This window comes from Grus americana, chromosome 21 (genome assembly GCF_028858705.1).
Source record: "Grus americana isolate bGruAme1 chromosome 21, bGruAme1.mat, whole genome shotgun sequence".
NCBI lineage: Eukaryota > Metazoa > Chordata > Aves > Gruiformes > Gruidae > Grus > Grus americana.
This window is the reverse complement of record NC_072872.1, coordinates 7,629,052-7,647,972: the sequence shown is the minus strand read 5'-3', so window position 1 is coordinate 7,647,972 and position 18,921 is coordinate 7,629,052. Positions and strand designations below refer to the sequence as shown.

Genomic DNA, 18,921 nt, shown 5'->3' with positions numbered 1-18,921 from the left:
CTAACAGTTAAAACACATGAAGGACACAGCACTGTCCTGTGCACATGAGGGAAGCTGGTTTGCAATAATGGCTGTACTATTTAAAACAAAATGCTGAGAAAATACGCATTTTGAGAGGTAACTTTTCACCTTTCAGAACTAACAGATTTTGATGTGAAGATTATTTTTCAAGTCTACAAGAAAGGCAGCTCCAAAACTAATGATGAAAATGAATCAAAATGCATTGATAAAAGCAGAAACATGGTGAAATTTTGATCTGATTTGTTGGTGTGCGGAAAAAATAATCCATGCAAGAGTGGCAAATTGTCTTGCCTTTTTTTCTTAATTATTAATTTCTCTTTTCCTCTTTCTTCCTCTGTATTGAATCCTACCTGTGTAAAACTATTCATATGTTGCCCTGGAACTTCAGAAAGAGAAGAAATTATAAACAGAGACAATAACAATGAAAGGGTCCTCTTAGCCTTACATCCAGACTGCTGCTATCAAGAAAGTCTGTTTATAAAATGACTTTCCGGATTGCATTTCTGTCTATCCTTAAAAACAAATCAGGTGTCTTGGACTCACAGGACCAACAAGCCCTTTCTCATAACAGTGACAACTACATCATGCAATGCATTTAATAGAATGTTCCAGGTTTATCCTAAAAGCAATTAGCATTTCTCTGCCACTGTTCTTATTTCCTGTAGGCAAGCACAGGTTATCAACAAATCACTGTTTTGCATTGTAAGGGAGAAGTAGGGCAAGTGCTGAGGCCCTGAAAATGTCTCTGAAACAATATCTCTGGGGAATACAGGGACAGAAAGCTTTCACACCACAGCCTAGGCCTAGAGACAAATCTTGTATTCGACACCATCTATTCTTCATAACTTTATCAAGAGACAGAGCAAGTTAAGAGATAACAGCTAAGACTGATCAACTAATTCACTGATTAGCCACTCAATTTGATCAAAGCTTGCTGCTTTTCCAGGGTTTACTTTTTTTTTAGATAAGAGAAATGTTAATTACTCACATCTGAGACTATAATAGCTTAAGAATCAGAATTTAGTTACTGTATCATACCAATTTCATAAAATAAAATGTTTCATTTCTCTGGAAGTTTTTTGCTATGCAATTAAAACAGGGTCACAGAACAAGGGTCAGAGAAACATTTGAATGCATTCACAATATATGCAAGTTTTTTTTTGAAGTAAAGAAAACACAGATTGTGCTATCATAAAGACCAAAGCACTTCACAACTAAAAGATGCTCTCACTCTGAGTAACACATAGTCTAGGCCACAGGAGATTTCTATATGAAAAGTCAATCCACTGACTCTTGAAATCAATGACAAGTTTTTATCTGGCTTTCATGGCCTCTGAATCACACCTAGAAGGACATATGTGACAGGGAAAGGTGCAAAACACAATGCCAGCATGGAACAAATCTACACCATTATCAGTTCCATATTATACAAAGCATGGCACGCACTAATTCCTTCATCCTCAGCTATCTAGTTCTAACCAGAGCAGAAGAGTGACTTGTGATGTGGCGCTATCACACGACAAAGATCAAGTCCTAAGAAGGGACTACAAGGAGACAAGAATTCTCTCAATTCCTACTTTCCCAACTATGCAGAGAAAGCTCAATGTAATGCTACTGACCAGCTAACACTTCTAGTTCAAACACCTAAGCCATTACGTGACAAAGATCTGATCTTGCACCTGTTCAGCTAAGGCTAAAAAGCACAGCACCATACCTGATGCACTGCTACTCTCTCATCTGTAAAATACATCAGCCTTTATTAGTATGCTTAACATTCATTTGGATGCAACTTCAGCACATGGTTGTGACTCACTGGCAACTATAGATCCCCAGTCCATATAGGATACAAGTCTATCACAGATCTTTACTACACAGCCACGGCACTTCAGCTCTGGCCACCATCCTCGCTGGACAACTAGGAAAGGAACCAAGCTAGAGCAACAGCATGAACTACCTAAGCTTCAACTAATACCCAAGGCTTTGTTTGGTGACAGTGCTACACACTATAAGGTTACATTATAATTTGACTATATATTCACCTGCACATTCATCCTTCATACTGAGACTCCAGAGGTACTGCTGTCACATATCACATTTTAAGCCTTATTTCCTGATAGAAATAACAGATCTTATTGCCCAACCCAAGGGAGGAGTGTTGCCACTTCTGGGGACACAACAAGGCAACTGGGAAATGCAGCACAACAATGTTGTACTGCAGTTAAAACAAATTGGAGAACGTAACACCGTAATGCCAAGGACATTCTAAATAACTTATGAAAGTAGAACACTTAGCTCTCATTGAAAGCCATCAAACTCCATGCCAGATAGTTCCATATCTCACAATTCATGGCATCACTTCAAGACCTTCTTTAAATCAACTTCAACACATGTGGGTGTTTGTTCTTAAGTTTTTGTTCCCATAGTTACCAATGTACTTTACCACAAGAGAAAACAGCAGGTGGCTAGACATAGAACAAAACCACTATTCTTTTAACAGATGAAGAGTTGGGAAGTTTCAAATCAAGGTTTTATTACCAAATGTTTACAGACAGTTACCAAGACTAACACAATCAGATCAGCAAACTATAGGATCCTTCCATACGTTTATTACTCAGCCGACAGCAAGTTCAACGACATCCAGTACGATAAATTTCCAGTCTTGCATCTGATAATGCCATGAGGTTTCACAATCTAGTGCAGAAATAGTTTCCTCTTTTTTTGTAATTTGAAATACTCCCCAGATCCCTTTGATACCTTTGCATGTGCTTTCTGCAGAGAAAAGGTAGAGAAGCCCAGCACACTCTGTACAAGATAGATTTCTCGCAACAAATTTATCTTTCTGGGATAAAAACAGTAAAACCAAACACCAACAGTCTGTTCAACCAAAACAACAATTTACTTGAAGGTTCCTATCAAAACCATCACAGCTTGCAAGGCAATACCTTTTCCATTTTCAACTAAAATAGAGGGTAAAATGCACTGACATTTTTCTGGCATTGAATGTGCTGCAAATAACAACATGATGCTTCACATTAGTATGTTCTGTGACTTTTTGTATAACAAAATAAGATGTGGTACTGTGTGCTGTCCATTACCTTTTACTTTTTTTTTTTTAAGGTAGACAAAACTAATGTAATTCACATGCCCAATGCCTACAGGCTCACTTGCTGTCATGTGTGTATGACAGCAGGACAGGAATTATAACTTAAAAGTTAAATTTTTCTATCTGCTCTAGAAATCCTCTGCAGCCCTAACCAGTTCATTTCTCTGGGCGCACCAGCCCATTTATAACATGGAGATAACAACTGTTCCTTTGGCTTTTGAGATCCTTCTCTCCTACTCCAAATACACATAAGAGGGGTTTTAAGCCTCTGCTCAGCACAGTAACTCAGTCACTGACAGGCTACTGTCAGGATTCTTCCTTTTCGTCCCTTGATAGATTATGTTAATTGCACGTTTAAATTGAAACTTCAGAAAATAGATTTCTTTGTGAAACTCCAAATGTTGAAATAATAGTCTTATTATAATTAACTTCTTGAAACAGTAGGAAAGATGAAGGGAGAAATCCAGGAATGTTAGATTTAACTTGAAAATGAATTTTAGTCTGATTATGTTCAGTCCCTGCTGTATCTTTTCTGCAGACACTTTCTACAGACAAGAAAAAAAAAATTGTTCAAGTTCCAGGCTACTCTCATTATCCAATGAATTAGACAACATTCTGAAAAGCACCCCAGCTTTCACTGCAGCCCTTAGGAGCTTGGGAAGCTAGAACGATGCTATCCTGCATATTTTTACCAGGTGTTCTGCCTTAGCGCCCTCTCTATAGTACTCTGCTACACCCAGATCTAATGTCACATGTGAAAGTTTCATCAAACATCACTGAAAACTTCAAAGCATTGGGAACATATCACAATTCTGATCATCTTATAAATAGAATAATGGAGACCCACGAAGACTACACCTCTTGCCTGAAGATCCCAGAAGCCAAGAGGATATTCTGAGAATGGGCTCTGCTATAAGTTCTAAATGATCCATTTAGAACTGAATGCACAGGAAGTTGAATATTGATCTCCTCCATCCCATTTCACCACAGTAAACAAAACCATCTTTCTCTCTTGCAGTTACAGCTTCCAAATTATAGTGGCCTGAGCTGTGCCTACTCAGCCTCTGCTAGGCACAACAGGGCAAATTCTGTTCTTGAATTCCACCAGCCTAGACACAAGGTAGATTGACCAACTTTGATTTGTACCACTGGCTTTTCAGGTGAAGCAAAAATACTTTACGCCACCATAATGGCTGCAGTGGCTTTATGTCAACATTTGGTATTTTGCCAGCTACTCATTGTTCTTTTTTATCTAAGATGCAAGAATCCACTTGAAGCTGTTTGCGGTTTCCACCGGAGATCCAATATCTTTATTACTGAAGGGGTTCTAATGTTCTAGACTCATAATGAGATGGGCTTTAAAGAAAATATTTATCAGCTCCTTGTTCTGCTGATCTCAGAACACAGTCTGCCCCTCTGTCAATTAAGACTGAATAAAAAGCAATTCTTAATTCCTGCTGCAAGTGTACTTTCTCCATTATACTAGCTGATGTCAAAACTAATCTTTCTAAAACCCATGTTGTTTACTGCAGGCCACAAAGCAGCTTTTAAATTTAACTTTAGGTCACTAGTAAAATCCTGGATTATCAACCTGTTTCACTAGCAAAATGATAGCGTTACAGTAAGCATTCAGTCTCCAGCAGCTTCTCAGAACCCCTACTGCTAGGCTGGCAACGGCAACCGGATAAGGAGTATGAAACACACAAAGCAAATAAAAGACAGCATCAGCGGGGAGAGATCAGGTGCTGAGACAGGCAAGGATTTATTACAGATGTCAGGAGCTAGCAGCACAGGAACCATATGAGCAAAGGAGGTTTTCAAAATAGAGAAGAAAAAATATCCTCTAGCTTAGCATCATATTAATAATTGACATTATATTGTAACCATCCACAACACTGGAGTTTAGGTAGTAATACAGTTTACTGATGCAATATTCTGTCAGTTAGCAAATAGCTGCTGTTTCCAGGCAAGAAAATGAATTGCTAACCAAGTGCACAATCTTTCCATAATTGGTACTGACAGCAAAGCTCACTCCTTTCAACAGTAGCTATGATGGGCTTACTGCTCTTTAAAATGTATTGTATTTCTGTATTTCAAAGTCCAACAAAAGTAAACTTTCTGCTGAAGACTAGAAGGCAAGAGAACACTGAGAAAGTTGTTTTAACTGAGCTGGTTTAACCTGATTTTTTTCCACCACAACATGTCTGACTAAACGACATGCACAATGTTTATTATTTCAGTCGTCTTAGCTACTTTTCTAATTCAGAGACTGGCAGAACTTAACTTTGTTTGCATATTCTCTTCAAATCATCTTGGCCATTCAAGGTTTTCAGAAAGAAAATCTGTATTAAGCAAGATTAGAAGATGCTTGCATCTAGCCAAGAAGGGGGAAAGGCAGTAAAGAAGGAAGGAAAATATCAAAGAGATCTTAAGGTCTTAGAAAGCCTTAAGAACTACCTACCACACTGAACTAATATTCAACCACTTTGATGAGTGCTCCATAGTGCTACAACTTCAGCAACACATATACCATAAGCCTTTATGCTGCATTTCCATTTCCTGTGGTGTTTTATAAACAAGTTTCCAACATGTTTTCAGACTTCTGACTAAGAATCTAGAAATGAAAGACAATCATCTGGGCCACCTTGCTTAAGCAAAAACACTTCGGTAAGTAGTTTAAATTGTCTGCAAGAGATAAAATCTACAGCTGCTCCAGTGACAGCTGCAGACAGACAGATACAAGGCTTAGGCTGTTTTCTGCTGGAACGCATGCTACTTATTTTAAGATCATTACAAGCAAAATATAAAAATCCCTTGGCTTGCTGCTCCTCTTTGTCCCTTGTAGTTTTATAATTGAAAAGTCAAATGCTGTGTTATATCTTGCCACACAATTGCTCTCACTGTAATATTATTAAATACCCAAACTACAACCAGCCCATATTCAACAGTAAAAAACAACCTTTGGGAGTGACTACGTGGCTATGCAGATGCCTTGCCGCCAGCCATAGCTGTATTAAGTCTGTACAAACAGAGTTCTCAGGCAAACATCTATCTGTCTTTAGGAACCTGACAGCTAAGGGAAGGCAGATCTTAAAGGTATTCTAGGAAGGAATCATGTTTGAAGTACAACCATGCACTGTGGTATTCCTAATATCTGTATTTTATGGGGAAAAAAGGGAAGCAAAATATTTTTATTCACCCACAAAGCAGAAGTCCCTACCAGAAGTTATACAGTCAAGCTGTACTATACAGGCACTCTTAATACTAGTGAAGAATCACTATTGTCCTCCTGACAGCAATTAGTATTTTATTAGAACACATCAGCCAGTGAAATTTTGATGCTTCTGCTTCTTAAGATTAGAAGCTGCTAAGCCTTTCTAAAGGCCACTCCCAGAATGTGGAGTCTTATCATCCTTTGAAGAACCTTTTTGCCAGTGGGAGTAGTGAGGGGAAGGGCATTTCTCAGTGACAAGATGTATATGCCAATCATTCAGCTCCAACCACAGACTTAGGAGAGATGGGCAGTCAAGTCCTCATTCTGTCATAGCCTTTCTGAGAAACATCATAAGCCACTTAATTACTCTTTGCCAGATTTTAAAAGATGTTTATGCCAGTAGACATGTACATAAGTATCTAATTTTCAGAATCAGAGAGGGATCTACTTCCTATTTACTTGAAGAGGACTTGGTCAGCTAAAACTTTTGAAGATTGCATTAGCTGCCTACTTGTATCTGGGAATGCAAAAAGATCCATCCAACCTTAAAACAGAGGGTTTTAAGCTTCTGCCTTCAGGCGATTTGCAAGCATTCGGTTATCAAGCAAATAAAGTCTACTTGCATGCTTTTCTGAAAGCTGCAGTAACTGAATTTCAAATCCATATTAACCAAAATCAAGTCAAACTTTACTGAAACAGCTGTTTTAGCCACTTCAGATAACATTGATACTCACTAACTTTGAATTGTTAATATCTCCCCCCAGCTTATAGGCTGCTCTTTCAATCCAAATGGCCAGGACCAGCAGAAGTAGTATAAAAAAAAACCATAATCTTGCTCCTTCAGAAGAAACCTCATCTACTTCCGTAGTCACATTTTTGAAGTACAATCTTACAAGTGGCATTCCTTACCAGTTGTGAGTTGCTTATCTTTGACTTTTGTTAGCACATGACAGGGCTGTATTCAATATCAAGTACAAACTGCAGTCTGAGAAATAGTTCAGGGGAATGAATGCATATCTGAAAGGACTGATTTTCCACACATTCTAGTCTGCTGGGAAAGGGTGTGTGTTTGAGTATATACAGCACTGAACAGGAAATCAGGCTCAATTCCTCATTCAGCTACTAACCTGAGGATCATTTCTCAGTGACTCTCCTGTTCCTACCTCCCAAGACATTCCCAGTCTTTTCTGCTTAGTTTTGTAAACTCCTCAAGTGAGGGGCTAAATCTCAGCTACTACAGCGCAGGTCTCGTTATTACAGATGCACCCAAGCAACAGAGAGACAGCTCAGAGACTGACACTAAATTACCTCGGATCCCTTTGTTTCTCCACATAATCTTTTTCTCCCCTTAAAAATAGAAATGCACTGGAATTCTTGCTTGAATGCAGCCCAACACAATTCCTTCATTCCATTTTGCTTCTGTTAGTAATGGAAGGGTGCATGCTCACAGTTCCCTTCTCTGTACTTGTTCATGTTACTGCTTTTGACATACTTTTATCCTACAACCTATTTATTGTCTGCAAAGCTCAGTTTCCTCTAAGGAGCTAGTGCCAGCGCTCTTAGACCACTGTGGAAAAGGTGCAAAACAACCACAATCGGAAGAGAATCATGGCTGCCAGAACTACATTAATCTAATTCTCTCCCCAGCGTTAAAACTTGCAATTCAGTCACAACTATGACCTGGATTTCTGAGCAGACACACAGTTTTCAGCCAGTTGAGCTATGAAAGGCTGAAAAATGCATAGTGAGGTGGTCTCAATTACTAATTAGTAATAGAACACAACATATGCTTGCATATATAAAAAGCAGCTGTGTTGCACTCTGCTCCATTGTTCCAAAGAAATTGAAAAAGATAAATGCATTGCTCTGTATAAGCACTAAGTAGATGAAGCATTCATGCTTTGTTAAACTTTCCAGACACTCGAGGGTGTTTGAAATTATGATGCGTGTTAAATTTAAGCAGATTTATTATCCACGTGTTCTGAATGTAATGAACACTTCACTGCCTCACATTTCCTACTTAAAAAATAGCAAATTTTCTAAACAGAACACACACACGTGTCTTGTGTAGGTCTAACAGAAAGCCTTTAGTCATACAGATACTCTGAAGTAACAATGAATGCCTAATTTTAAATGTTTTCCTATAGCTTTTTTATTTACATGCACACAACTTAAAGTGCCCACAAAAGCAGTTACAATAAAACAGACTTCGAAAGTGGTGGGCATTCGTAAGTCAAAGGAAACTTTGGGTACTTTGCACTGGAAGTTCTTAAATAAAAAGTTTCATCATGAAAATTCTAGCTAACACAATCAGATCACTCTACCTGCTATCAAAATGAAAACAAACCAACTTGCACTAGTCAGCCTCATATTTAGATAGTTGCAACTAATACATTGGATTTTTGGATAAACATTTTCCAAACTTTTTCACACATGAGATTGAAGCAGAGGATAAAGATGCAGCTACACAAGGAAATCAGTATAGAGTATGGAAATTATAGTCCACTAACTGCACTGTTTTGGACTCTGGATATTTATTATTACAAACACACCTTTTTGCACAGTAAAAAGGCATTTCAAAACACAAGTTATTCCAGTGTACTTTGTGGTTTGTAATACATAATAAACTCCCTAAGCAGATAGTATGGGGAGAAGGGTGCAATTTCCCATATCAGATTTTCAGGGTATAGATGAACACCTAAAATGAGATATCCAACTCCTACTGTGAAAATTTAGGGCTTGTTTCTTTCTTCCAAGCACTCTTCTTATGCAGTGCGCTTTAACTTAGACCATCCTGAGTACTGGCGCAGAATTAATCAGGTCAGTGAAAGCAGACTGCTAGTCCTGATTACTACACCTTTAAGTACTTCTTTTTACTGTTGGTTCAACTGTTACTTTCTATTTTTAAATTGATTTCAAACTCAAGACCCACGGGGCAGGGGGGCAACCCCTTCCCCAAAAATGCCATTGACAAAAGGCCAACACCCTCAGCTCTTGAGGTTATTCCCCTTTTTTCTACAGCTTGTTTACTGGATTGTTAAGCATTCTGGCAGCAAAAGGAAGGGGGTGGAGAAGACGAGCTGCCACATTTCTAAAATTAGCATCTTCTGTCTCTGAGAAGCCTGTGGAGATTTAAAAAATTAGGTTTCTCTGCAAGATGCAGAGACATGTGGAATTTAAACTGTGTTACCCAGCTAAAGTCTTAAGCTGTCTCATACCAGAAAGCTAGTTCACCTTCCCTTTCTTCCCTCCTGCTCTCACCTGTCAGACTCTTACCACAAAATACCAAGTCCATTTTATTATATAAACTAATTGCATTCATTTGCCCTGTCATCCATAAGCAGCTCCATGACATCTTCCACATGAACTTGCCTATAGTCACAGATTCGCTTTTACGGGTCACTCCTGCTGTGCTGTTACAAAGGCATTGTGAGGATTGCAATTCCCTGTTCAGCATGTTTTTCTCCCCTCAGCTGTATTTTTTTTGGTCCTCAGGTACCAGGTAATGCCCTGCTCAGAGAACGTGTTGTATCCGTCTTCAGTCTTTAAAAGGCAAACATTGATAAAAGAAGTTGCTGCAGTTAACTACTGTATCACATATGCATGTGTAGATAGAGCCATTAATATACTAATTCTAATTCCAGGGTAGAATTACACAGAGATATGTTTTTAACACACATACTGTCATAAAAACACAACTACAAGTGACAATATTTTGATCTTTGTTATTTATTAATAAAGCCCAGCACTAAAAGACCTGATTGTGCCTCAGTTCCTGTCAATCATACTCATGCTACCAGTACCATTTGCTCTGTACAAAAATATCAGAAGCAGAAATAGACCCATGTTGCAAAATCTTCACTCAGAATGTTGGTCTTTCACAGATGGGCTTTAAGTTAGAAATGGAAGAGACTCAGGAATGAAACTCAAATTCCTTTCCAAGAACCACTAAGTGTGCTAAAGCCTTACTTTGGTTTACCTCCTGAAAGGAACCAAAGACTCAGCCATGAAACAAACGCCGGCTAGCAGAGACAGATTTAAAACATATGGGACTGGAAATTTTTGTTCCAAAATTCCCTTTTTTTTAAAGCAGTTATATTTATTCTACTCCTGTTACAAGTCTCAGTTCTTGTCTTGCTTGCTTAGATCATCTCGCACCACTTCTTTCAGATATCAGAAAGATCAGTGGACAGCATTGCAGAACTGAATTGTGAAGAGAATTGGGAATGTTTTCTTTCATGATTTCTACAAAGGAAAGTGCCCAAAATACATGTACTTTAGATCAAAGTGTTTTGTTTCATCAAAATAGTTACTGACTTAAGCACATGAGGTAGTTGCATATAGTATATATTATATGTACACTATATATTATATATACTTAGTAGTATGTAGTACATATTACTAATATATACCCTTAAATGAGATGAGATCTTTGAAAGCAACCAAAAAATCTGTATTGTTCCAAAACTGAAGAAAGGTTTATTTGAACATTCTGTGAAATACTGTTGTATTTTTAATCTGATATTAAAACAAACAAAAATCAATTTTGCAAAACATTTCACATTTGGTGAAACTCCATAGATCTAAAGTAAGTTATTTCATTCAAGTTACTCTACCCATCTCTAGTTTAGATGTTTACTATAAAATTCTTTTGGACTTGCTTTGAGTCTTGAAGTTAACAAAAGATGATCTTTCCAAGTACTTCCTGACTGGAGACAGGAAAGTCTACATAAACCTGAACCAAAATCCATCAGAGCTAATAGGAGGGTTCAGCAGGCATGAGTTTATGCCTTGTCATGCATCCTAAGCATTAGGGCTGTCCTACAAATATCGCAGAGATGCTGTAATTTATAGCTTAATAAAGGAACTTGCTGAAATTTAAGTCTCCACATATATATATCTACTAAATTAAAACTATTGTCACCCCTTTTAGTTATTTCCTACTAATTAAATGAAAGCACAGAGTTCCATATATTTTATTACACAGTATGAACACCAAAAAAATAGCCTCCATGCTGCAGCTTAACTGTGCTTAGTGATATCCTGTATCCACTTTATATTTGCTCTGACCTCTCAGGCACAGCCCTTAGAAATTCCCAGGATCAGCCTTTGTTACTAAAAGCTGAGCTTACTTCAAGGTGACCAATGGCCCCAGGGCATAAAAAAAATCCTACCCTAAAGGAAACCCCTGCCCCCAACAACCCAGCAAATATAGTCTGTCCTCACTGACCACAGGCCGTGGTTTGTTCATTCTTGGTTATAAATTATGAATGCCCCCCCATACACATCTGTTACTCAAATCACCAGCTAAATAATGTATGAATAAATGAAGAGACTCCTCTGAAGGGAGAGAACTGTGGGGGACTAAACTTTGAATCATGTGCTACAGCAGCAAGCATCAAAGCTTCACTATCAGGTTTGACCCCAGCTGGGTCTTATTTTTTAAAATGGTTAGAACTAACCTCTTATGAACATGAATGGCTAAACAGCAGGGGCATGGCATGAAAGCTTGCTCAGAAGCACAGGGAAAGAATGAAACCCCAAATGAAGAAGCTTGCTAGAAGCACATGGGTATCAAAGGTCTTCACTATTTTGTATCAGTCTGAACTGGGACAGAAGGTTGCAAGTGAATTGATAATTTTCACCAGAAACACATTGGCAGGTAATTCCCAGTACCAAAGACAGTGTTCTGGTTCAAGAGAACTGATGCAATTTGAAAATGCAAAGCTTGCAAACAAAACAAGAGTGGAAAAGGGCTGCTCAAGGAAGTTTCTAAGCTTTTAACAAGCATATAATGATAGAAAATTAGAATAAAGACAAGTGACAGTCCTTGACAATGCTCACCTAATCAAACCACAGCCACAGTTTTCTGCCTCTCAGAAGTCTTCACTGACAAAAGTTCTGAGAGCCATTGCTATAAAAATCCACATTTGACTATTCCAACTGAGACTTGTTCTTTCAACTTTTTGACCAGTCTTCATCATTAAAACCTGATGCATAGATTATTTGATTTAAGAATACTTCCACTGTAACATTTTCCATGTGCCTGTTGATTCTTCTATACATTTTCAGCACTCCCATGCCTCTAGCTTATTAGTGATCATTACATATTAACTTCACATCTCCCTCTACGTTAGTGTTCATGTTTTGTCCTTGTAAAATACCTTCCCCTAAGAATCCATTAGAAAAGTTAACTTATCAAGCCTTACAGTCCACAGCAAATGAAAGATTCATACTGAAGGAATCAGTTTCCCTCGAAGACAGACATGGGAATGCATTGAAGGGAAAGTGCCTACCACCTGTAAGCATTTTTTTCAGACAAAAGCAAAACCAGAAAGGATCCTGTTACATTGCACTTTCAGGGAGAGGATTTATTGGCAGACAAAAAGGCTTACAAACTGTGCGTCTCTAGCATCAGTTCCAGAAGAAGGTAACCATGAAAGTTTCCATACCACTGCTGGGCCAGTCTGGTTTGGAAAATATGACCTTGTGATGGCAAAAAAACCAAAACCAAATCACATTAAGCCTGCCTGTGTGTCTTATTTAGCCACTGTATACAATGGCCACTCCTAATTTAATTTAAAAACAAGTAGTCACGAAATACAGGCATACTGGCAGACTAAACATGAAAGCAGCTGTAGGATGCAAATTCAGCTTCGTTAAACTTCACAAGAGCCATAACATCCAAGAGTTACAGTGTTCAAACTTTCTACAGAGACATGAGCATGGAATTCATGAAACTTACAGGCTTCCTGAATCACTGCATAGCAAACGAAAATTACGAAATAGGATTTGAGATTCCAGATCTTACTCTAATTATAATTTCTACTGTAATGTTAACTTTGGGGCAAAAGTTAAAAGCATCACCTTACAGTAGTTTTCTTCAGAAATGCTGAAATAAGCTTAGGGTGGTAAGGACCTCTGGAGATTATCTGGTGTAGCCATCTGCTCCAAGCAAGCCTAAAGCTTCAGGTATAGGTCATGTTGCTCTGTACTTGTCCTGTTGACTGAAAATCTTCAAATTGGAGATTCCACAGCCTCTTTAGGCAACTTGGTGTAGTACCTAACAGGTCTTAATCACTGTTATTGAAGTCTGTGTCCGCTCGTCATGCCCACCCCACCACGTTCAAGTTTCCCTTGTTGCAACTTGTGACCTTTACTTCTCGCCTTTCACTGTGAACCTCAGAGAAGAGTCAGGATCCACCTTCTCTGTAAATCCCCATTAGCAACAGAAAACTGCGATTACATCCCCTCCTTGGTCTCTCTTTTCCAAGCTAGTCAAGTCCAGTTTCCTCACCCTCTTTCCTTGTACATCACATGCTCCAGACCCATAACATCTAATCAAGTGCTGCTGGAGTCTCAGGTTGGAAACATCACCCATGCGTTGGGGAACCCAAACTGGAAACAGTATTCGATGGGGCCTCAGAAGCGATGCTCGGGAGGGAACAAGCGCCTCCCTCGACTACCTGGACACCCTGCGAAGTGCCACAAGTGCAGTCAGCCCTCACTGCCACAGGGATGCGCTGCTGACTCACTCATAACTTCACATCACGGAAAGAAAAGCTCTCCCATCGATTTCAGCAGGCTTTGAATTGGCCCGGAAAAGTGCAACCACTGTCAAAGGCAGGAATAGAAACAGAGAACAACACATCTACAGACTGTTCAACCTTCACAGAAACTGGAAGCACGCCTTTAATTATTTCACTGTGTAGGAGGACACAACGATTCAGTGCACAAGCCACTGCATGAACTATAAGTCTTCGACATAAAAAGCTGTGCCAATGCAGGCTGGTGTCTTCCAAGAAATTGCCAAAGCCTCCTGACATTTTTAGTGTGTCTCATCCATTGCGAGCATAAGCATCACCTGTTAGGTGCTGAGGACTGATATAATATTTATTTCTCCATTACAAAAAATGAACGGAACAATCTGTCACTGCATCATCTCTTGTCCCTAAGTTATCTAGTTATGCTGCATGCTTTGCAACGAAAAAGTAGCATGAGACCTTCACAACTCCCTCACACTTCTAACTTTTATTACTGCCTCAAGCTGTTCTGATCAAAGTGGGAAATCTGCATAGCTTGGATGTTACTTGAAGTCAGTTAGCAACTTTTACTGAGTGAGAAGTAAACAGCAAACTGCACACAGCACAATCAGTCAAGCCACCTGAATTCACAGTAGGAAAGAAAATCAGGTTCTAAACTAGACAGTAAAGAACTCAGAACAGACTCTCTGGTGATAGTTACTGGCAAAGTCACTCTGATACCAAAACTATATTTACAGGACATCAGGACCATGATACACAGACTTTATCCCTATCCTACCTGTTTGTAAGAAGCTTGAATCTAACATCTGGTACTTGCACTATTAAAAAAGCTCTCCCAGTCGAGGATTAATCATAAGCATCTCAATAGTACTGAGGCAAATGCATGCTAGAAGAGCAGGGAAGGTTATGTAAAGCCCACAGAGGGAAGAAAAATGCAAGAACAGAACTGTTCCACTGGAAGAATATCCCTAAGGTCAGTATTTTTGTGGGCACAGAAAAAAAAACGGAGAAGGTAGCACTACACCCTGCAAGACAGTCAAGTGGTTGTTCAATAGAGCTTAGAATAAACTCCCATCTCCCTGTTTAACATTTTCGGAGGACCTGGCATTGCACAGCACCTGAATGCCTGCAGGTGCTTTTAAGAGTTAGATGCATTCCATGCATTAACTGTAATTTACTTGTCAGTCATTTACTTGACTAATTATCTACTCAAAATGGCTCATCACACAGGATAGCTGAAGTATTACAACCACCATTAAAGATGTGATAGCTTTATTCTCAAACAGAACAAAGATACAAGGAGCATCATCCTCTATACAAACATGCTTTGTCATAAAACATGCAATTTGACATATGCATATACAGAAGCACAAAAACCACACAACATTGGAGAATAAATTTAAAGATCTAAATGTGTTAATGGCTTAAATGAACTATGTATCACAGCCAAAGCTAAGAGTGACTGCACAATCAAAACTGATCAGCATAACCTGCAAGAGCAAAACTACCGTATAATCACTGAGAGAATACAGGTACCCCAGAACTGTGTGGCAGCTAGCACAAAGGATTCTATTCCAGATAGCAGTGATTAATGTCATTAAGAAATCACGCGCAGAGTTTAACACACTGCATTGTGCTGTAGTCCCTCTTATTTAAAAGACAACCTTCATTTCCTCCATCAGTAAAGTTTGCAGAGTACACTTAAACGTCTAGCTAATGAAACTGCTCCGAAATAAAAAAAAGTCAGATAATTATGAATTGCTCTATCTTTAGCATTACCATTTCCCTGAAGCACTACATATTTCATTTACAATAACTGGAATGGATTTTCATTTACTTGACAGTCTTTTTACTCATCTAGACACTATGGCCATAATTAAAACATGCCTGCTTAGATAAGCTTTTGGAATGACAGTGTGCTCATAAGGTCTAAAAAAATATTATCCTCTAAACAAACAGGGTCAAACAGCTAAAATATCTCTGGACAAGTGAGAAAAAAGGAAGAGTAATGTGATGTTATCAAAGTAGTACTAAAACACAACTGTGCCCCTCAGCATGAGTACAATTTATCCTCCAGCTAAAATCCTACTGTATATGATAAAAAGAATAAATCCACCTACTGTGCTTCTGCGGTGGGCTCCCTAAATCCATTGTCTTGTAGAAATAAGAATAATTTTTTCAATTGCCTATGTTAAAATGTAAAAATACTCAGCATTTCTCTCCGTCTTGCTCCCTCTTCTGCAAGTCCTTCTTTCTGTTTGTGAGAGAAGGTAGTTTAAATTTCATCCCATTTATTAGCTCAGTCACTGAGGAATCACTGTCAGTTTTCCGATGGTACAAGCTTCTTTACTGTACACAACACCCGAGGAAGCGGGGGAGAGAAAAGAGGTAGGATTTTATCTAAACTACTTTTTGCTGGAACAATTAACTCCTCACTGACTGACATCTCCTTCCTGGTATCTCTAGTGTCAGTTGATACTGAAATGCCCATTCCTCTAAGGCAACAGGGAATTCTTTATGACAGCTGTCTAATGCTCATGTTCCTTCTTTTAAGATTTCCTCTGCTTTTCTCTTCCACTGCTTAACAAGGAACTACAGTCAGACACCGCCACAGCCATGATTTCTTACAACTATGAGGTGTGCCTTTGCAATTATGCCAGAGTGATTAGGGATCACAAATCCTATGATCTAGAGATCTCTACTAGATATTTAATCTCCACCAACTAATACTTGCTGCTTCTTCAGGTAGAGCATTTAAAACCTCTAATCCTGAATATCCAAAATAACAGCACAAAATTATTTGCACAGAAAATAAATTCATTGCCTCTAGAAAAATAAAATGTGGCTGCATCTGTATACACCACCCTCATCCCCAAACACTTAAATTTTCAAGTTAGCCGAGCAGAATCATGTTTGTTCCTTTGCTGTGAATTTACGGTCATGTAAAAAAGGATGATTTTGCTCCACTTTTCTCAATCACCTGTTCTAATAACGAACAGTTCATAGCCAGTTCAGTGCAATCAACCAGGACTGCAAAGGTTTTCACAAGTTTAGTGTTTTCCTGGGAATACTATATGCTCTGTAGATATTTGCATCTCTTGAGAGTTTTAGCTTTTTAATCCCTGCCCACAGGAAAACTTCTCTGATGCAAATTTTTACCTAGAGCTGCATGAGAAAAAGTAGTCAAAAGAACTAGATTTTCCTAACGAACCACTTTCCTCTGGAAGACAGCAAACTGAATTAAGCACAAACCAACCTTTTCTCCCCTCCTTCCTTCGAACAGTACTTTGTTGTCCATCTATTCCTTATTTCTACTAGTAAATGGTAAGAACAAAACCAGTTCTGCAATCATGAATCTGAATGCCAGTGCTTCTAGCAAATGACCATTTTGAACTTTCATTAAGCTCCATTTCTTGACTTCTTAGCTTGATCTTGACAGCAACCCAGCTCCTACACCTACCACTATTACAGAGATTTGTCTTGTGCTGGAGCACTTTCTTGGAAAGATTTTCTCAGACTTTCACTAATAGTCTGGCACATTCTAAGTATCTCCATATGTAAGCACAAAGTTCATTCACTGTGACGCAAACCTGGAGTTTTGTTCTTCCTTAGATCCAATCACAAATCCTGCTAGCCTACTAGGAACCAACACACCCCCTTCTGATTCAGTAGGGGACACCCCAGAGTTAAGGGGATTAGGATTGTCTCTGAACAGGTGCAAAATTTTTTGTCATCTTTACTGAAAGAATTGTCTGGAACTTCCAGCATTTCAGTTTGTATATCTGAGATAGAGCTCAAAAGTAGAGTATTCTCATTTTTTACTATATAGCCAGTGATGCAGCTGAAGAATCCAGGATTTACCTAGAAGATAGAAGCAGCCACACATAAAGCAGTTCCTCATAGTTAATTAACTGTAGAAAACCACTATGATTTGCTTCAGAAAACAACTGAAGTTATTTGTTCTCTCAAGAAACAAAGCATTCCTCTCTGTGATGAAGTATTTAACCTCAGATCAAACTGACAGATAATATTCTAATATGAACAAAGATAAAAAGAAAACTGCTTGCAGATGAAGGGCATTTCAATGTTTTGGGAAGTAAGCAATATCTAGAGCCAGGCAGGTTTCACAGTATTAGAGTCAAGGATGGCTTGGATTTTAAAAAGCCATGTGCCAAACTCCAAATGAAATCAAAGCCAGACAGCAGTCCACCCTGTAAGACACAATGGCTGAGAGTCACTTGGCTATATCTGCATTCAGTCACTTTCCGGGGGGATTAAGTTTACCAGAACTATCAGCAGATACAAATAATTTACTTTTGAGGAAATGTATGAGGGAGAGACTCAGCTTTCATTTACAGTGCTTACAAGAACAGCATCCTTCAGAGCTGATTTGATTGACAGACTTATTCACAGCTAATGGCTGTATCTTAAGAACTTCACACAGATAATGCCAATGTAGTTGAATTTTGTTAAAGAATACTGGATTTCTTCCCCCTCCCCCCTGCCATCTCTGAAACACACAGGCTAAGCCCCCATCCAAATGAATGAAAGGAACATATTTTTCCCCTCTTAATGTTAGAAAGACTTTATTTTTGATTGTTCCAGCACTGGTTCAGTCAATCCAGAACTTACTTTACTTCCTCTAAACATACTGCACTTATTCTAACCATCTGACTGAGCATTATTTTTACTTAGTTCACTAGTTTCTAAGAATCAAACTATAAGGAAATGTAACTTCCCTGCTACCAGATACTCACACCTATCAAGAACTTTTATTCTGCCTTGCAACTAGGAGCAGTTTTGAGGGAACACAGTAGTAGTTGCCCTAGGTAATAACCATCAAGTGGTGCCAGGTACAAAAGCTCTAGGAATAACCGTACTCTGACAGAACTGGTTCCGATGCAGAATTAATCTTTCCAAACCTGCACTCTAGAAGGATGAAGTGAATGTTTGGAGGCTATGTAAATATGAGCACACATGCAGTGCACTCTTCTGTGATTTCTCTGTTTCATAGGAAGCCTGCATTGTACTGGTCATAT

At 38.7% G+C, this 18,921-nt stretch overlaps 1 protein-coding gene across 9 annotated transcripts in view; it reads right to left on the bottom strand.

Moving 5' to 3' along the window:
- PLCH2 (phospholipase C eta 2) overlaps window positions 1-18,921 on the bottom strand; it is a 116,392-nt gene that overhangs the window by 67,451 nt on the left and 30,020 nt on the right. Inside the window, exon 1 of one of the 9 annotated variants that reach the window (XM_054849971.1) lies at window positions 2,061-2,110. The exons of the other annotated variants lie outside the window; for them this stretch is intronic. Within the exon in view, the coding sequence (XP_054705946.1) occupies window positions 2,061-2,079 (19 nt within the window). The 5' untranslated portion in view covers window positions 2,080-2,110. Of the gene's footprint in view, window positions 1-2,060; window positions 2,111-18,921 lie in introns of those variants that run through there. 9 annotated transcript variants of the gene reach the window in all.